This window comes from Pelophylax lessonae (genome assembly GCF_965119305.1).
Source record: "Pelophylax lessonae genome assembly, chromosome: 2".
Lineage (NCBI taxonomy): Eukaryota > Metazoa > Chordata > Amphibia > Anura > Ranidae > Pelophylax > Pelophylax lessonae.
This window is the reverse complement of record NC_138769.1, coordinates 614,788,207-614,808,550: the sequence shown is the minus strand read 5'-3', so window position 1 is coordinate 614,808,550 and position 20,344 is coordinate 614,788,207. Positions and strand designations below refer to the sequence as shown.

The window sequence follows — 20,344 nt, the reverse complement described above, 5'->3', positions numbered from 1 at the left end:
TAAAAAAAAAATATATAATGTTTTGGGGGTTCTAAGCAGTTTTCTAGCAAAACAACTGATTTTAGCTTGTAAACACCAAATGTCAAAAATAGGCCTAGGCAAGTGGCTAGGATGCATGATGATGCTCCTTGGATGTTAGGCCCCTCTATATGGCTAGGCTGTGAAAAAGTCTCACACATGCGGTATTGCCATACTCAGGAGGAGTGGCAGAATGTATTTTGGGGTGTCATTTTTGCTGTGTACATGCTATGTGTTAGGAATATCCTATAAATTGATAACTTTGTGTAAAAAAAAAAAAAGTTTTCATTTTTTTCCCACATTTTCCAAAAACCTGTGGAAAAAAATATGTTCAAACGACCCATAATGCCTCATAGAATATACGTTGGAGTGTTTGCTTTCCAAAATGGGGTCATTTTGTGGACTTTTCCATTGTATTGGTGCTCTAGGGCCTTGAAAAGTGTGATAGGTAGTAAGAAAGTTTTATGTGTATTTATGCTCCTAGAACGCCTGAATGTGCTTCTTGGACGTGGAGTCTCTTTTTGTGGCCAGGCTGTGTAAAAGTCTCACACATGTGGTATCGCCATACTCGGAAGGAGTAGCAGAATGTATTTTTGGGTGTAATTTTTGCTGTGTACATGCTATGTGTTAGAAATAGCTTATAAATTGACAACTTTGTGGGAAAAAAAAGAAAAAAAAATTTTTTTCTTCATTTTCCCAAGAATTGTGGGAAAAAATTACAACTTCAAAAAACTCACCATGCCTCTTACTAAATACCTTGGACTGTCTACTTTACAAAAAGGGGTCATTTGGTCGGTATTTGTACTGTCCTGACATTTCAGGGCCTCAAGAAAGGAGATAGGCAGTCAGTACATCTGGTGTGATCAATTTTCAGTAATTGGTACCATAGCTTCTAGACTCAATAACTTTCACACAGACTAAATAATATACACTAATTTGGGTTAATTTTACCAGAGACATGTAGCAGTATACATTTTGGCCCAAATGTATGAAGAAAAATTTATTTTTTGCAAAATTTCATAATTGAAACTAAAAAAAGTGTTTTTTTTTCAAAATTTTTGCTCTTTTTTTGCATAGATCACGAAAAAAAAAAAAACCCCAGTTGTGATCAAATACCACCAAAAGAAAGCTCTATTTGTGTGAAAAAAATGATAAAAATTTTGTTTGGTTATAGTGTAGCATGACTGAGCAATTGTCATTCAAAGTGTGAGAGTGCTGAAAGCTGAAAATTGGTCTGGGCAGGAAGGGTGTCTAACTGCTCTGTATGGAAGCGGTTAAGTGTTTTGGTAGTAAAGTCCATCCAAATCAGCTAGTCTAACAATACCCTCTCCCCACACTGACAATGCTGCCATCCAAAGGTGTCTGCTTTACTATTTCTTCCAGCATTCAGACACCTTAAGACAGGAAGTGTGTTACTGACCAGAAGCCTAAAAAAGGGTTTCCCCTCACTTGTTAATGGGGGCAGGAGATAGATGTTCAAATTTTCCAAGTCTAATGGAAGTCTTAAAAGTTACAATTGGTAAAGCCCAACTCCAAAAACCTTTTCCCTTTCATTCATTGACGGCCACAGCTTCTGATATTCATAACCATTGGGTTAGATTGCAACTTTCAGGAGGGCTCTGAGGACCAGGGTTGAGGACCACTGATCTAGATCCAGTAGTCACCCCAGTTTGGCAAGCGCTTGCGCGCAGACCTCAGCTCTGCGCTAGGTCAGCCGCGACAGCCCCACTGGATGGGGGCTGGCTTGCGAGTTAACCACCCCATGAGGTCGCATACGACCGTGTCTCAGCCCGAGTCACAGCGTTCATCCTGGTCAACAGCTCCCCATTTTGTTGGAGAGGAGTTCTGTCTGGGGTGGTGCTCATCTGGTTCCTGGTATGGTGAGTAGCTGCTCCCGCCCCCCCTGAAGTGTTTTGTGGTGGATGTGGGCCCCTCCTTCCTTCCTGCTGGCACCCCCCTTGCTAGGTCTCTTATCCTGGTCCCCCCCCTCCACACTGGGGCTATTTGGGTGGTCTGGCCACTTTCCTGAGATGAGAGCAGGGCACTAACTAGCGATGGGAGGCGGGGGGTGCGCCGCCGGCGACTAGACGATCCATTGTGCGGAGGGGTTGTACCTGGTGAGGGTTCCTGCCAGGGCTCCCCGCCCTGCCTGGATCTGTCCTTGAGGCCTGATCTCCTTCCTAGGTCCCTGTAAGCCTTGTGGTGCTGCCATTCTGTTGTAGCCGGTGTGTTTCTATACACGGCGGCCGTGTTTGTGTAGTCCGGCGGCCATTTTGTTGTGGTTTGCCATTGGAAATAGCAGCAGCCATGACGGTGGAGCCTTGTGGGCGGCGATTTCAGCTGTGGGTGCCCCTCCTCATCCCCTGGTGCTAACTCCTGGATCATTTTACTTCCTGATCACCGCACGTGTAGTGCAGATTCCCCTAGTGACTGCAGGTGCCTGTTTCTGTGGGTGGTGTGTCTGGTGGGGTCCTCCCCCTCTCTGCTGAGAATAGGGTTGCCACCTCATCCCTTTAAACCAGGACACACATTAATTACACAGGTTCTGTGGCTGATTAGGGGGTAATTAAACTTAGTGCCTTCTGTGCATTATCTCAGCCTCAGAACCTGTGTAAATAATGTGTCCTGGTTTAAAGGGATGAGGTGGCAACCCTAGCTGAGAATCACTTGGTGCTTTGTGCCTGGGGAGTGGGTGGTGCTGCCAGCGCGGTGGGGGTTGTCCCTTAGCAGTGTTTTACACTTTGTATGGGGTCCCCCTTGTCACTCATGGAGTCTTTGGAGCACGTTTCCCCACCTGAGGCTGCAAGGCCCTCTGGGTCCAAATAATCCATCCATGCACTGACGGCGGTCCTGGAGTCCCTTGTGACTCTGACTGAGTGGGCTAACCTCCTACTCCAAGTCCTGGAGGGGGAACAGCTCCCCCCTGCTTTTGCTGAGCTGGCGGACCAGCTGGTCCAGGGGCTGCATTTTATCTGCAATGCCTCTTTGGATGTGGCTCCCCTCTCTGTTTTGGCAAACTTTAAAAAAGGCCTTGACTGATTTTCCTTTTCAAGGAGATCACCTGTTTGGAGCTACCCTGGATGACATCATTAAAGGTGTCACAGGGGGGAAGAGTACTTTTCTTCTGCAGTCTGCTAAGGGCAAGGAACCTTGTCATAGACGTGGGCCAAACTAACCTGGTGTGGCAAGCTAAGATCGGGCTTTTTCGGACCCGTGGACAAGGCTTCTTTCTGCATGAAGGTGTGCCCTTACCCGTATCGGGGAGAGGGGAGGTCTTTGCTGGTTTCCAGACCCGTGGACTTCCCGGGTGCAAGACAAGTGAGTAAACTAAGTCATTCGGTCCAAATACAGTCCCCAGGAAGGAAGGTCCAATCCTGGACCTCCAAGGCGCTAAACTGCTTTGTGCGGATACAGAAGTTCAGAATGGTGTTCATTCGAACGGTGGGTGCATCCCTGCGTCAGGGATTTCCTCGCCTCTATTGATATCAAGGATGCCTACCTTCACAATCCAATATGTGCCAGTCACCAGCGTTTTCTCCGCCTTGCTGTGGGAGAGGAGCATTATCAGTTTGTAGCATTACCCTTTGGTCCCGAATCTGCCCCTTCGGGTCTTCACAAAAGTGTTAGACTCAGGGCTAGCTTTGCTACGCCAACGGGGGATCGCGGTACTGGGCTGCTTCGATGATCTCCCTCTGTGAGCAGTGTCTACCTCTGCTCTGGTAGAGAACCTGGAGATCACAATACGAACTCTGCAGGAGTATGGCTGGATTTTGAGTTTTCAGAAGTCTGCTCTGGTTCCATCCACAAAGCTGGACTATCTGGGCCTGACTCTGGACTCTGCCTAAGCCAGATTGCTCCTTCCTCCTGAAATTGCAGGCTGCAGGATTCCAGTCATCTTAGTGGCTTGGGACTGGTTTCGTTGGGCTTGGTACGCAGATCTGGGGTGGCTGGTCGCTGACATTCCTTGGCAGATTCCTCTCAGGGAATATCTGCTGGCCCAAGGACCGATCCTGCATCCTACTTTACAGTTGCTGACATTGAAGGCTTGGCTGTTGAATGCCAGGTGCTGAATAGGTGTTTGAGTCGGTGATTCCTACACTGTTGAAAGCTAGGAAATCTACCTATAGGAAGATCTACCATAGTACGTAGAATATGTACATTGCGTGGTGTGGGTCTCTTGGGCTTTTTCCTTCACTCCTTCTCGGTGACTCAGATCTTGACCTTCCTTCAATGGGGGGTTGAAAAGAAATTGTCCTCAAGTACCATCAAGGGCCAGGTGTCTGCTTTCGCGGTTTTCTTCCAACGACCTTTGGCCACACATTCCTTGGTGCGTACCTTTCTTCAGGGTGTCTGACATTTGATTCCTCCAGTGCTGGCTCCGTTGCCGCCTTTGGGATCTTAATTTGGTGCTTTCAGCTCTACAGAAGCCTCCCTTTGAAAATATTCGGGAGATTCCCCTGCTTACGCTGTCCCAAAAGGTGGCCTTTTTAGTGGCTACAACCTCTGCGCACAGGGTGTCGGAACTGTCCGTCATTCCTTCCAAAGGTTGTCTCTGATTTTCATTTAAATTAAGACTTTGTGTTGCCTTCCCTGTGTCCCAGGCCTTAACATCCAAAGGATATTGCCTTGCATGCCTTGGATGTTGTCCAGACAATTAGGGTGTACCTGGCAGCTTTGGAGCCTCAGGATTCACTTTGTGCTCACGGATGGACCTTAAAGGGTTGTCTGCTTCCTCTGCGACCATTTCCAGATGGATCAGACAGATGGTGGTTCAGGCCTATTCCATCAGGGGTCAGGTTCCTCCTTTACCTGTGAAGGCATATTCTACTAGGGCACTTGGTGCCTCCTGGGCTTTCCGTCATCAGGCATCAGTGACACAGGTTTGCAAGGCGGCCACCTGGTCGTCGAGCACACTTTCGCAAAGTTTGTGTTTGCATCTGCAGATGCTTCTTTTGGCTGCAAGGTTTTGCAGGCTGCTGTTTAAGAGTACCTGATTCCTTTTCAGGTGGGTTCCAGTTGTTTTGGTTGAGCTCCTGTTGCCTGGTTGGCTAATGTTTAGCCTTGGGAATATTTTTGTTGTTCCCACCCCTCATGTTTAACACTGCTTTGGGACGTCCCAATGGTTATGAATATCAGGAGCTTTGTCCGTCAATGAACAAAAGAAAATGGGATTTCTGACTTACCGTAAAATCCATTTCTCTGATGTTCATTGAGGGACACAGCACCCACCCCTCTTTAGAGTTACGATTCTCCTGACACTGCTTGTAACAAAACTGAGTGGCTATAGCAGAGAGGGAGTATACCCCCTGGGACTACCCATGGTTGTAGCCAGAATTGTTTTCTGCCTAGTGTCCTACTCCTGAAGGGCGCAGTATAACCCAATGGTTATGAATATCAGCTGTGTCCGTCAATCAACATCAGAGAAATGGATTTTAGGGTAAGTCAAAATCCCATTACTTCTCCACTTATCCTCATCACGCCCACTGTGGCAGCCATGGCAAAATATCCAGTGCTTCCAGTGCTCTCGCTTAGCAGCCAATTAGTTGGTCTACGCACAGGCAAACGATTAAGGATCCCTTTGAGCTCTGATGGTGTTTTGGTGGCCGCAGTGATAAAAAAGATAAAAAAGGTGCGACAGGGAAGCACTAGACAGGCGAGTATATGGTGGGGTAAGGTTTTTGTACACACTGTTACTTTGCCCTAAATGGCTACAGTGTCTCTTTAACCTTTCCCCGTTTTACAGTGCATCCGGAAAGTATTCACAGCGCTTCACTTTTTCCACATTGTTATGTTACAGCCTTATTCCAAAATGCATAAATAATATTTTTTTCCTCAATATTCTTCAAACAATACCCCATAATGACAACAAGAAAATACTTTGTTTAAAATCTTTTCAAATGTATTTAAAATAAAAAAAAAACAAATCCCATGTACATAAGTATTCACAGCCCTTGCCATGACACTGAAAATGTAGCTAAGGTGCACCTGTTTCCACTAATCATCCTTGATGTTGCTACAAACCTGTGGTAAATTCATTTGATTTAAAATGATTTGGAAAGGCACACATCTGTCTATATAAGGTCCCACAGTTAATTGTGCATTTTAGAGCACAAAGCCAGGGAAAAAGTTGTAGGATTTGTCTGTAGACCTCCAAGACAGGAATGTATAGAGGCACAGATCTAGGGAAGGGTACAGAAAAATTTCTGCAACATTGAAGGTCCCAATGAGCACAGTGGCCTCCATCATTTGTAAATGGAAGAAGTTTGGAATCACCAGGACTCTTCCTAGAGCGGGCCACCTGGGGGAGTAGGGCCTTAGTCAGGGAGGTGACAAAGAACCCAATGGTCACTCTGACAAAGCTCCAGCTTTTTCTCTGTGGTGAGAGGAGAACCTTCCAGAAGAACAACCATCTCAGCAGCACTCCACCAATCAGACCATTCTAGTAGATTGGCCAGAAGGAAGCCACTCCAGTAAAAGGCACATTACAGCCCACCTAGAGTTTGCCAAAAGGCACCTGAAGGACTCTGACCATGAGAAACAGAATTCTCTGGTTTGATGAAATAAATATTGAACACTTTGGCCTGAAAGGCAAGCATCATGACTGGAGGAAACCAGGCACCGCTCATTACCTGGCCAATACCCTACAGTGAAGCATGGTGGTGGCAGCATAATGCTCTGGGGATTTTTTTCAGCGGTAGGAACTGGAAGACTAGTCAGGATCGAGGGAAAGATAAATGCAGCAATGTACAGAGACATCCTTGATAAAAACCTGCTGCAGAGCGCTCTGGACCTCAGACTGGGCGAAGGGTCAGCTTTCAACAGGACAACGACCCTAAGCACACAGCCAAGATAACAAAGGAGTGTCTACGGGACAGCTCTGTGAATGTCATTGAGTGGTCCAGCCAGAGCCCAGACTTGAACTTGATTAAACATCTCTGGAGAGATGTGAAAAAATGGCTGGGCACAGACGTTCCCCCATCCAACCTGATGGAGCTTGCAAGGCCCTGCAAAGAAAAATGTGAGAAACTGCCCAAAAATAGGTGTGCCAAGCTTGTAGCATCATACGCAAAAAGATTTGAGGCTGTAATTGGTACCAAAGGTGCTTCAACAAAGTATTGAGCAAAGGCTGTGAATACTTATGTATGTGATTTTGTTTTGTTTTTTTCGTTTTTTTATATTCTAATAAATTTGCAAAGATTTCAAACAAACTTCTTTCACATTGTCATTATTGGGTATTGTTTGTAGAATTTTGAAGAAAATAATGAATTTAATCCATTGTGGAATAATTCTGTAACATAACAAAATGTGGGAAAAAGTGAAGCGCTGTGAATACTTTCCGGATGCACTGTACATTCTTGAAAACTTGTGCAGAGGTGGAGTTAAACTTTAAGAGCTGCGTTGTGTGTTAGTGGTGTCTGAACCTCATAAAGACTGTAGTTGATTGTCTTGTGGTGATTTGCCAGACATTAGAAAGCACATTTAGTAAATTATCATTACTTATATGGTCTGTTTACCTGACTGGACACATTTATTCCTGCCTAGAGCACAGCTGGAAAATGAAAAGAAGAAAAGAGAAATAGCAGAGAAGGAAAAAGAGAGAATAGAGCGTGAAAAGGATGAGCTAATTGAACGCCTTCGACAAATCGAAGAACAGACACTAAAAGCACAAAAAGGTATTTAATATACTGTTAAATCCTGAATTATACTAGCAATATGTACACCTTGTTACTTGGAGGAGGGGTTTATCTTAATCGTTCAGTGCAGGCCACAGGCCTGTTTTCTGCTAGTGTCCTAAGGTGATGGACGTCTTCCCACTTATGGAGAGAACACTCTTGGATTAACTACCTTATTATTTTATCTTTGGATTCTTCAATCAACTCTTCATGGTCTTCCAATACAATAGAAGCAGTGCATCCAGATCCTTGTAAGTTCAGTCTGCATTAGGCACTAACCTTGAAACTTTGCAACGCGTTTAGCCACAGGTGGCTATACAGGTCCAGGGCCTTGGTCCGTTCCTGTGGAATCCAGTGTTAACTTTTTAAATGTGGTGCTAAAACTCAACAACCTAGAGCTTTGTCTCATGTGGAGTGGCCAGGTGTTATATTGTAAATTTTGAACCATTTTAAAGTACTCAAGCACTTCCTCCCACTCTTTTGCCATGAGGACTTTGCTACAGCGCATTCTGTATTCAGATTGTGATGTATCCTTCTCGGACAGGCTTAATCTAAGCCCTGACAGTCTGTGATGAGGAGCGATCTATCCCAGGAGGAGAGAAGGACATCCACTCATTGTGAACAACGTGAAAGCAAGTGAAAAGCCTTGAATATTGTGAGGTGAGCAGGCTTTTCACAAAGTGGTGGGATTGCACTTTGATTTAACAATAAAAAGAGTGAAGAGCACTTTATTTGCTTAATTTGGAAAATATATATGTGTAGTTTTTTTTGTAATTTTCACTGTTGCAGATTTGGTTATGGTCAGTAGAGCTGCACTGTATTTATAATTACTTAAGGCTTACTCTATACTCCACACACTACTTTGTGAATACCCCACAAGGGAATACCTAGCTAAAGCAGATTTTTTAAAACTATATCACAATTTATTGTACAACTAACTATTTTAATACAGCCATCGCTGTCCAGGTCTCCAAGGTGCCAGGCTTCCTCTCCAGCTCCACCGTTTTCACCTGTGTCTGATCCAGATATGGTTGGCCCAGAAGAGGAAAACTTCACAAGGAATAAGGGGACCCGGAATCGGATGAGGCTGCAGAGAATTTCTCATCCCAAGTCTCCTATAAACCTGCTTGCCAATGTGAAAATGCATACTTCTGTGTGCAAAAGCCTTATTTGTGCTCTTGAGTCTCCCCTGTCTTTGCATGCCCTTTTGGGTACAAAGAAACTAGAGCTGCAATATTCTGGATAAAATGAGACTCACAATTTTTTTGATTGAAATAAAGATCACGATTCTCGGCGTAACGTCATCTTTATTGTTTAGTTTGTTTAATTCATAAAAGTGTATTTTTTCCCTAAAAACTGTTTTTAAAAGGCTTCTGCACAAATAGTGTGACATAAAAGATTGCCATTCTGTTCTCTAGGGTCTCTGTTAAAAAAAAAAAAATATATATATATCTATATGATGTTTGGGGGTTCTAAGTAAATTTCTTTCAAAAAATACTGATTTTAACTTGTAAGCAACAAGTGTCAGAAAAAGGCTTAGTCTTTAAGAGGTTAAATTGCCCTCCTTTAGGCCCTGTTCATACCTGAGCGTTTTTCAGCTCGTAAAACGCCCATCTCTAAAGTCTCAAAACACCCAACAAGCAAAATCCTATTCATTTCCATGGCCCCTGGTAACATATGAGCGTTTTGTCGCCTGAAGCAAAACACTTCAAGCTCAAGAAAGTACATGAGCTTCTTTTTTTGGCAGAATACAAGCGCTTTTGTTAGAGGTCAATACCTGCCTCCAAACACCTGCAAAAAAACGCCTGAAAAAAACCCCCCCCAAAAAAATGCCTGAAAACTATACACTCAGGTGTGAATGGAGCCTTACAGACGCAAGGTAATTCCTTTGATCTCAAAGAATGAAATGATACATTGTAAAAGATTGTGTTTATAGTTATCTAGCAGCCTTTTCTTTTTTTTCACAGCTGTGAGTGAGCAGAGAACAGCTTTGCTCTCTCTGAATCGAGAAAATGCAGTTTTAAGATCGTTAAGGGGTGAATCGAGATCGTGATGATTTTTTTTTTTTTTTTTTTTTTTTTTTTTTACGCTTAATCGTGCTTCTCTAAAAGAAACCTACTAAATCTAAAAAGACAGTCCCAGTTAAAAGAATAGGAAATGTATGACTGTTGGGTCAAACTCTATCCGATAAAGTGTTTTCTCTAGCGCTCATTGACAGACGTAGTCCTCGGTGATACACCACCTTCGGGTTATGTTGCCTCCACAGGAGCAGGACTAGACAGGAAATTAAAAAGCTCTGGCCACACCCTAGGGGCAGTCCCAGAGGGTATATCCTCTCTCTCTCTGCCTCAGCAAATCAGTTATTTTCTGTCTAGTTAGGAGTAAGGACCTAGATACCTTGCTGGGATCTTAGGTCCTGGCAAGAATTTTTTCTTAAAGGATTTTTTAGACAGCTTTTTTTCTCCAGTGTTCCTGTGAGATCTTCAAGCAAGAAAGCTGAACTGGGCGACGGGCTGGATGTTGAGATCCGGTGGTCACCCCAGTTCAGCCTACGAGCGCGTGCAGGCCATAGCTCCGCGCTGGGTCGGCCGCGACAAAGTCCCATTAAAGGACTGTCCACGCGAGTTAAACGTCTCTCTGAAACGCCAAAGACCATGAGTCACGGCGTCCGTATCGGTCGACAGCCCTCCCGCCCCGGTGGAGAGGGGTACTGTCAGGAGTTGGTGCCCGCCTGGTTCCGGTATGGTGAGTAGTATGTTCCCCCTTTTCCCCTGACTGGTCTTGTGGTGAACGCGGGCCCCTCTCTGTATGGTAAGATAGAGTCCCTCTCTATCCTATAACATGACACAGATCCTCCTACTTTGAGTGTGATTTTATGTGCAAAAAGCCAGGAGGCTTGGTTTGGGAGCTAACAATCTAATTGTATACATGTTAAAAAGATGTAATCTGTGGCATTCTGGGAATCTTACGGTGTTAAGAATAAGCTACCTACCAGTCAGAAGCCACGGACATGTAGACTGCCTTCCTAATCAGATCTCCAGCTATTAGCAGGCCTCCCGAATGGCCATGCGGTCCGCCAGGGCCGGTACCGCCAACCACGCCATATCCCCATGCAGAGAGAGTGTTGTGTGCCCTGCAGCACACCGCTATTCAGTACAGGCCGCCGCCATTTTTTTTGCTGGATCGCACGAGCCGCCATTTTGGCGTAGCCTCGTGTCTCCAGCATGGGGGCGGCCATGTTTGAGGTGATCCAAACACCTCGTGGAGCTTGGGGGAGGCGCCGGAAGGCGTGCAGAGGGGCGGAGCCGCCTCCTTTCTTCCTGGGCAGCCAGCCAAAAGACTTCCTGTTTGTCAAGACAGCGCTGTAACCTGTTGCAGTTAAACTCTGAGCATCAAGTGGTGAGCCTGGGGGTCTATCTCTCTCTCTCTCTCTCGATCGATAGGGATCCCTAGCAGGTAACACTAAGGGGCTTTTGTGGCGCTGGGGGTCTGAAAAAAAAAAAAAAAAAAAGTTTTTTATTTTTGAATTATATTATCCAGGAAGTGACTGGAATTATCATGGACCCTGCCACACATATTCCCCCACCTGTTTCCCTCGAGGGGGTCACGGGACCCGCCGGTGCACAGAGTATAGAGTCATTTACAGCAATTTTGGAGTCTATGGTGGCTCGGGTGGAGGCGGCCTGTCAGGGACGGGGGTCAAGGAAGCGACCCCCGCCTACCCCTATACTATCTGACACCTCTGACTCTGATTCAGAGATGGTCACTGCAGTTGCAGGTTCCTCTGCAAGGGCTGTTATCCCAGGTAAAGCCCCCTCAGACAGTGAGGAGGACGCTTCTTCTCCTGCTATAATTCAGGAAGAAGCATTGGTGGACGCACTAGTTGTGGCAGTGCAGGAAACCTTAAAACTTGAGGCTTTACCGGCAGAGGCAACTGAAACAGAGATTCCCTTTGGTACTAATAAGCCCATCAAAACGGTGAAGGTTTTTCCTGTACCTAAATGTTTCGGTAATCAGATTAAAGGAGAATGGGAGCATTCTAAACGTACCTTTACTATTTCCAAGCGTATTGCTAGACGCTATCCGTTTGAGGAATCCATCATTAAGAAATGGACGGTACCACCAGTGGTGGATCCACCTATTTCCAGGCTGAATAAAGCCACGGTTATTCCAGTGGAGGACACTTCGTCCTTTAAGGATCTGGTGGATCGAAAGATGGAAGCAGAGTCCCGCACCATCTTCTCTCTGATAGGGTCAGCATTTAGACCAGTAATTGTTATTGGTCTAGTTTCCCAGACACTTACGGAATGGGCGAAAATGGTACGCCAAGATCTTAGGGGAAAAGATATTCCCCAGGAGACATCTGATTTGATGGAACAGATTATACAAGGGCTACAGTTTATCTGTGACGCAGCCTTGGACACTACTCCCTTATTAGGGCATGCATCTAAGTCAGCGGTGATCCTCAGACGTGTGCTGTGGTTAAAATGCTGGTCAGCTGACCTAGGTTCCAAAAAGACCTTGACTAATCTCCCTTTTCAGGGGAATCGTCTATTTGGGGCCAACCTAGATGAAATCATTAAGGATGCCACTGGGGGCAAGAGCACTTTTTTGCCACAGGCTGCTAAAGCTAAGGGACCTCGCAACAAGCGAGGACCTTTCTTTACCGCCCATAAAGGGCGCCCGGCTGGTACTAGCGGGAAAGGCAAGACTCCTCCAGGAGGGTTCAAGAAGGGCTGGTCGGACAAGCAAAGGACCAACCCAGCCAAACCCGAAGCAAAGGAGTACACAGCCTGAAGGTGCGCCCCCACCCGGTTTCAGGGTGGGGGGACGTTTTCACCGGTATTCAGGACATTAGATCGAGCATCAACCACTACTACCGGTGCGATTCTTCCCTTCCAACATTTAAGTACTACAGGAAGCGGTAGTTACCGTTCCCTGAATAGATCTTTTCCTTTACCTTTTCCTAAGATTAGTCCCGATACCTCACAGGAATCGGATCTGGTTGACCAGATAGGCCAAGTAGCCTCTAGTCGGGTGACTTCGGTCCCTGAGGTTCAACCAGAAAAGATCACCTTTCCTGATAACTATCAGGTATCTGATAAATGTGTGGGAACAGAAAATTACCAGATTTTCTCGGATGGTCGGGGCCAGATACCTCTAGGGACGCCTGGTTCAGATTCTATCAGCGCCAGTGGTCCTAGAAATTCTAGGCTGGCCTCCTCAAGCCGGCCTGGCCGACTTGGACATGTTAGTCGTAGACGTTCCGTGGGAACTTCGTCTCAGGGAGTGTCTGTGGTCTCAAGGACCAATTTACCATCATGCTTTACAGTCGCTGGGTTTAATGGCCTGGCCATTGAGACCCAAGTACTGAAGGACAGAGGTTTGTCTACTTCAGTCATTCCTACCCTTATTAAAGCTAGGAAAGCGACTTCCAGCAAAGTCTATTATCACACATGGTGCGAATCTTTAGGATTTCCTCCACGTACCTATTCGGTGACTCGAATATTGGCCTTTTTGCAACAAGGGGTTGAGCAGAAGCTAGCCTTGAGCACCATCAAGGGTCAAGTTTCAGCATTAGCAATCTTCTTTCAGAAGCCTTTAGCTACCAAATCCTTGGTGCGGAATTTCATCCAGGGGGTGCGGCACCTGGCTCCTCCAGTCCGCGCGCCCTTACCGCCCTGGGATCTTAATTTGGTTTTGTCGGTTCTACAGAAACCTCCCTTTGAAAACATCAGGGAGATTCCCTTGCTTACTTTATCCCAGAAGGTGGCCTTCTTGGTGGCTATTACTTCTGCTCGCAGGGTGTCAGAACTGGCTGCATTATCATGCCAGTCCCCATACCTAGTGATTCATAGGGATAAGGTAGTACTTCATCCTAAGCCATCTTTTCTTCCTAAGGTGGTTTCAGATTTTCATCTGAATGAAGATATTGTACTACCTTCCTTGTGTCCTCAGCCCAAGCATCATCGGGAACATGCGTTGCATTCCTTAGATGTGGTTCGGGCAATCAGGGTATACCTGAAAGCTACGGAATCTTTCCGTAAGACGGATTCACTTTTTGTGATCACGGATGGCCCCAGAAAGGGTTTGCCTGCATCTGCCGCGACCATTGCCAAATGGATTAGACAAACGGTGGTACAGGCTTATTCTATTAAGGGTCAGAGTCCTCCGTTCCCTGTTAGGGCGCACTCCACTCGAGCGCTCAGTACTTCTTGGGCCTTTCGCCATCAGGCGTCAGTGGTCCAGGTATGTAAGGCGGCCACCTGGTCGTCGGTACATACCTTTTCAAAATTCTATAAAATTGATGTGACGGCATCGGCGGATGCCTCATTTGGCCGCAAGGTTTTGCAGGCCGCAATTGGCGGTCTACCTCGAGGGTTTTTTTCTGTTTTAAAAAAAAAATAAAAATTTTTTTCTCTTTTTTTGTTGTCTCATCATTAAGGATGAGCATTGTAAACTTCTAGTTGGCACCGGTTGGGCCTTCTAGATTGGGATTTGATTTCATTTTCCCACCCCTCAGTTGTGATACTGCTCTGGGACGTCCCGAAGGTGGTGTATCACCGAGGACTACGTCTGTCAATGAGCGATAGAGAAAAATGGATTTTTGTAAAATCTTACCGTAAAATCCTTTTCTCTTAGCTCATTGACAGACGTAGTCCCCGCCCCTCTGTTTTTTGAGTTGGGTTAAAATCTCTAAAGACTGCTTTTTCACATAACTGATTTGCTGAGGCAGAGAGAGAGAGGATATACCCTCTGGGACTGCCCCTAGGGTGTGGCCAGAGCTTTTTAATTTCCTGTCTAGTCCTGCTCCTGTGGAGGCAACATAACCCGAAGGTGGTGTATCACCGAGGACTACGTCTGTCAATGAGCTAAGAGAAAAGGATTTTACGGTAAGATTTTACAAAAATCCATTTTTTCCAAAAAAGTGGTCTGTTCCAGTAGAAGGTTCTGGCGTTTCAGTCTTAAGCAAGCGTCTCACTGTACCAATTGAAGATGTTCCTTCATTCAAAGGTTCTGCTGATAGTTTGTGATGGCCCTGCTCTGCAACCAGCTATTGCTGTAACTTCTGTCTGTCAAATTGCAACTAACTGGACTAGAGCGATGAACAACTAACAGGATCCTGTATTCCAGGACCGTGGTTTAACCGAGCAATTACCTCCTGCACCTTTTTTTGTGGTTGCCCTAGAACAAGTAAAGACAAATTTCCAAAATGGCTTTCACATGCTCAGAATCTTGTGTCTCAAAGCCTGATCAGCAGAAGCCGCCTTTAAAAGACACCTGATATGTATGCCCTTTTGAGGACTTCTCTTTGAGGCACTTGACAAATTTGTCAAAGATTTTACAGGGAGGCAGGTTCTTCTTCCTCAGAGGAAAATTCCAGAACCCCCTCCTCAGGAGCCTCTAACTCTTCAAAAAGCAGAAAACCTCAACGCTGCACCTAGGCTTCCACTTCTAAACCTAAGTTCAGCCCTTGGTTTTGGCGTAAGACTTTGTTTCACAAAGCCCACCAAGTTTTCTCCAAAGCCCTCCTCGCAGTGAGGGGGTGCCCTCACTCTAAAGAGTGGGGTATTGTCTGTTACAGTTTGCTTCTCTATGGGTCATTGATGTCCTAGACCTGAGGGTTTAAATGAGTGGCTTCAACCGAGTACAAAATAGTTTGAAACTCTACCCCTTCACTTCTTTCAGATCAACCAAAATTTAGTCAAGCAGTCAGATTTTCAAAATGCCTTGAACCATCTCTCATCCCAGGGAGAAGTTATATCAGTCCCCCTTACAGGACAGGTTTTAGGGATTCTATTCAAACCTGTTCAAAGTACCAAAGACCAACTAAGTATTTGTCCTATCCTGGACCTAAAAGCCCCTAACAAATACCTTCAAATTTCAAAAATACACATGGTATCTGCAAGGTGAGTTAATGTTTTTCAGATGCAAGGGGAATACTTGGCATCCAAAGACATTCAAGATGCCTATCTGCATATTCCCATTTACCTACCTCATAAGTGCTTACTATGCTTTGCAGTTGGGGACAATTGCTTCCATTTGTTGCAATGACATTTGTGAATACTCTGGGAGCAGAGGACAGGTCACAGTTTATCTAATTACCTCTTTCAGAAGGACTCCTGCATTTCAGCGATCTGCAAACGTCCACATCACAATTCAAATACTTTCAGTTCGGGATCATCTTCCATAGATCTGCTCTCCAAACTTCTATTCTTTTAGAACACTTTAAACTAATCCACGCAAATAGTATTCCTTTCAGAAAAGAATCTGCTTTCTCTCAGGGCTCACACTCAGGACTTTAGGTAAGAGACATCCCTCTGTGAGATTCTTCAGAACATTTCAAGGTCTCGTGGTAGCCTCCTTCACCCAGTTTCCTTCACTTTAACCAAAATACTCATGTCTGCACAGCATATATTTCTTAATTGTACATTACAGGATTTTTCATTCTCAGACCTATGCTCCACCTCCAGGTGATTAAAAGCTGGCAAATGCCTCTAGGCCCAGAGTCCACCTCGCCTGGCGCAATCAATTTTGAGATTACCAAAACTGTTGGGGGGGGGGGTATGGCCTTACCGGATGCCACTCTTTACCATATGGCTTATGAAGAGGGTGCTTGACTGGCGCCGCCATGGTTCCCTCAAACAGTGGGTACAGATTGAGCGGTCCCTCTCGGGATTGCCGACCCGGGTCCTTGCTCATCCCATAGTGGGAGTGACTTGGCGGATTTGCTCTAAAGCATGCCGGGACTTTTCTATTTCTCCTCGCCACTTACCCCAGTGGTTGGCAACCCGGCCTTTAGCCCTGGGTTGGAAGACCCCCAATTCCAGGACTTGAAACCTGTAGGGTAATTTCAGGTCCGGCATTTCAACGTGGACAGTGGCTTTCCAGACAGCAAATCCTTGAGAACTCGACTTTTGCGGGACTTTCTTTCTGGCAAAAAATCCAACTAGCCCACTTCATTGGCTCTCTACCCCCACCGTCGGCATTCATGAGGCAACTGACCACGTTTGAGCTCTTATGCTCGGAACAGTCTCCTCTGTGCCATGCTGTCTCTCAGACCTGCCGCTTGCTGATATCTCTGCCTTCTGACTACAGGCCACCTTATATCTCTGGTTGGGAATGAGACCTAGGACTAACCTTTACGGACAAACCGGTTGAGAGGATTATCCTGCTTTCTTACGGACAAACCAGTTGAGAGGATTCTCCTTTTTTTCTTACAAAACCTCTATTTGTTCCAAACATCAGGAAACACGGGTTTAAAGTTTTGACCCAATGGTACCATACCCCGACTAAGATTCATAGGATGTTCCCTCAGTGCTCTGATCGAGATGTGGAGAGGTGTCTGGCTCACTTAATGTTTTCTGGTTTTGCCGTCTTCTTCAACCATTCTGGACTGCGGTCCTAGGTGTGACCCAAAAGTTCACTGAGCACAGGTTTCGGGTGGACCCGGTGCTCTTCCTTCTGCACCACCACGAGTTCCCAAGCCAATGTTACAGGTGCTTTATTCTACCCTTGCTGTTTACAGCAGAAAAAAGATGCATATCACTCTTTTGGAAGCAGACGCAGCCTCCTTCGGTGGCCGTCTGGCTGAAAAAAGTAGCTGAGATCAATGAGATGGAAGATCTCATGGTCAGGGAAAAAGGCCTATGGGAAAAATTCCATAAAAAATGGTTCTACTGGCATGAATTTGTCTATTCTGAGGAACAGAAAAAGCCACTGACTGCAAAAGCTGGCACACGGGGTATGGAGACTTAATATGGGGTTCTGCAAGTTACTTGTCTATACTTTTGGCAGTTTCTCTACATACAGTGATTTATGATGTGCAGATATTATCAATGCCAATGTATTATTTCTGATTCACTGGAAATGTGTTGTTTGTGCTTTGTGTGTTTTCTTTAAAAATAAAGCATTGACTGGCAAATGGCAAAGCTTGACCCTCCCAGCTTAAGCCCTCCAACTACCAGCATTGCAAAAGTATTTTGCAAGTATCCTTGTTGATGGACCTGCCTGTCTCTGCTGAGAGCACTTGATGCAGATTTCTACTAGAACTGACTTTCTCTGCTGAGTCTCGAAGCTCTATAGCAGTGAAAGTTTTCCCTAATAGATTTCTTACATATGCTTATATCTCAAGGGAACGATACCCGGCATCCAGTGAAAGAACGCGGACAGCCTGTAAGTTGCATTATCACTGCATCCCACGTTACTTTGGCAGGTGGTTTCTCTCTAAGTTAACTGAGGGGTGCTTTACAGGTCTAGGGCTCTGTTCTGCTTTACCAATGCCCAGTTCCTGAAGCCTTTGGGCCAACTGGATAGATTGTGGGCGTGCAGGCAGTAGCATGAACAAACCACAGGTCCTGGCACCATTACAGAGAGCTGTGAGGATCCATTGGTTCAGTGCGCACTGTTTCCTTTGCTGTTCTGTGTGCTTGTTTGGCCGCCTGCCTTTTGAGGCAGTGGCAATACTGCCACAGGTATAGATTGCACTGAGCATGTGCGGATGCAATATTTGAAATGTCTCATTGCCATTAAGAACACTAGTTGAGCAGGACACACTTTGCTGAGCTCCTACAAAGCACAAGCCATTGTCCATCCAGGGACCTCAAAGCTTCCAAGTAGGACAATGCAGGACTACCTTTCTCCCTCCCTACTGAGTGCTGATGCTAAGGATTGTAAATATTGTAAGTAAAATCTGGCACTAAGGGGATCAGGACAAGGTGAACTAGGCTTCTTTATTTCAGGAGATAGTCTTCCCTCAACAAATTTGTTAAAGGGGCAGTAAGCTGGCACTCGCTCTCAGGCAACATCCTTTTTCTCATGAACTCCCTAAGGAGCTCCTTCCTCAGTGACCTTTGTGTCCAGGGAGGAATTCTCTGCTACCTTTTCCATGGCGTGGGAGCAGCTGGCAGATATCTGTTAGGATAGAGAGATGGCCGCGACATAGCCCCACTGGATGGGGGCTGGCCTGCGAGTTAAACGTCTCACAAGCACGCATAGCCCTGGTCACGACCTGAGTCGCAGAGTACCTCTGGCCCGCAGCACCCCCATTTCAAGATGGTGCGGTGGTCTGTCCTGAGTGGCCCCCGCCTGGTTCGAAAGTGTGGTGCGTAGTGTTTCCCCCTCCCTTCTGGTGATTTCTCGGGGTGGACGTGGGCTCCTTCCTGGGTTGGTAGCCCCCCCCATGTGTCCTGCCTTCCCACATAGTGCTCCCCCTCACTATTGGGGTCCCTCTGTGGCATACCTCCTATTCACCCTCACCTAGCTCTCCCCTGGAGCACGTGTCACCACCTGACCCACTCTCAGAAGGTGCAGGACCCTCTGGGTCCCAGTCTACCTTGGCGGCCATGACAGCGGTCCTGCAGTCACTGGTTTCCAAAGTTGATATGGCCTTTCAAAATAGGTTGATCAAAAAGTGACCCCTGCAATCTGTCTCCTCAGATTCTGAGGTCGATTTGGCCGCTGCGGACGTGAGTTGCCCTACTGGCTCTGCGTCCATGATCGAGTGCTCTGATAGTGAGGATGATTCCTCTTCCACTATGGCCGTTCATGAAAAGGCGCTTGTGGATGCACTGATTGTATCAGTGTGGGAAACTTTTAAAATTGGAGGACACAGCTAAGGCTGCCTTGACTGCGCAGGTACAATTTTGTACCCGCAGACCATCCAAGGTGACTAAGGTATTTCCCTTTCCGCCTATTTCATTGATATTGTCGCAAGTCAGTGGTGTTCCCCACAACGCATGGTCGGGGTACCTAAGCTTTTCGCTAGGAGGTATTCTTTTGCGGAGTCCCATTAAAGAAACTGACAGTTCCGTCGGTGGTGGATTCTCAGGTTCGCAGGACAAGGGATTAAAATCTGCCCAAAACCTTGCGTGAGGTTCTAAGAGACCCTGGTCTGGTAAGCCAAAAGGGGGTTCAGCTGGTCCCACAGACAAGTCCACTTCTGCCCGAAGGGTCGCCCTCACCCGTATCTGGGTTGGCGGCATGTCTTCGCTTCTTTCCAGACCCGTGGACCTCTTTGATTAAAGACAAGTCGGTCCACAAGTTGATTCGGTCCATTACAAGATCAAGTTTTGGTCCTGGTCTCCAGCAAGGTTCTTCCCTTCCAACTTGTGTCTGTCCCTGGATCGTAAGTGAGACCTTCTTGGGGGCAGTACAGGATATGCTCTCACAAGGAGTCATTGTTACCAGTTCCAGAGTCTGAACGTTTTCAGGGGTTTTATTCAAACCTATTTACTGTTCCCGGGAAGGAAGGCAAGGTCCGTCCAATCCGGCATCTCAAGGCTTTGAACCGCTTTGTGTGGGTTCAGAAATTTCGGGTGGAGTCTATTTGCATGGTAGTGGCATCACTTCATCAAGGGAATTTTCTGGCCTCAATCGATATCAAGGACGCTTACCTTCACATCCTGATATGTCGGGCATCCGCTTTTTCTCCGGTGGGACGGGAGGCCCGGGCAAAGTCACGTAAGGCGGCGGGGGGAGGGGGGGGGAAACGTCCCCTCCCGCTCACCCGGGTAACGATCGAACGGCTCCCGAGCCGCATCGGTTGTTACCGACGGAAAGCCGACCGTCGGCTCTAAACCACGGTACCGGAATGGTGCCTCTAGCTAGAGGCATCATCTCGGTATAACCCCGCAAAGTCTGCCGACGTAAAT

At 46.4% G+C, this 20,344-nt stretch overlaps 1 protein-coding gene across 1 annotated transcript in view; it reads left to right on the top strand.

Moving 5' to 3' along the window:
• Window positions 1-20,344, top strand: part of RDX (radixin) — a 384,898-nt gene that overhangs the window by 308,496 nt on the left and 56,058 nt on the right. Inside the window, exon 10 of the mRNA XM_082244940.1 lies at window positions 7,561-7,691. Within this exon, the coding sequence (XP_082101066.1) occupies window positions 7,561-7,691 (131 nt within the window). The remainder of the gene's footprint in view (window positions 1-7,560; window positions 7,692-20,344) is intronic.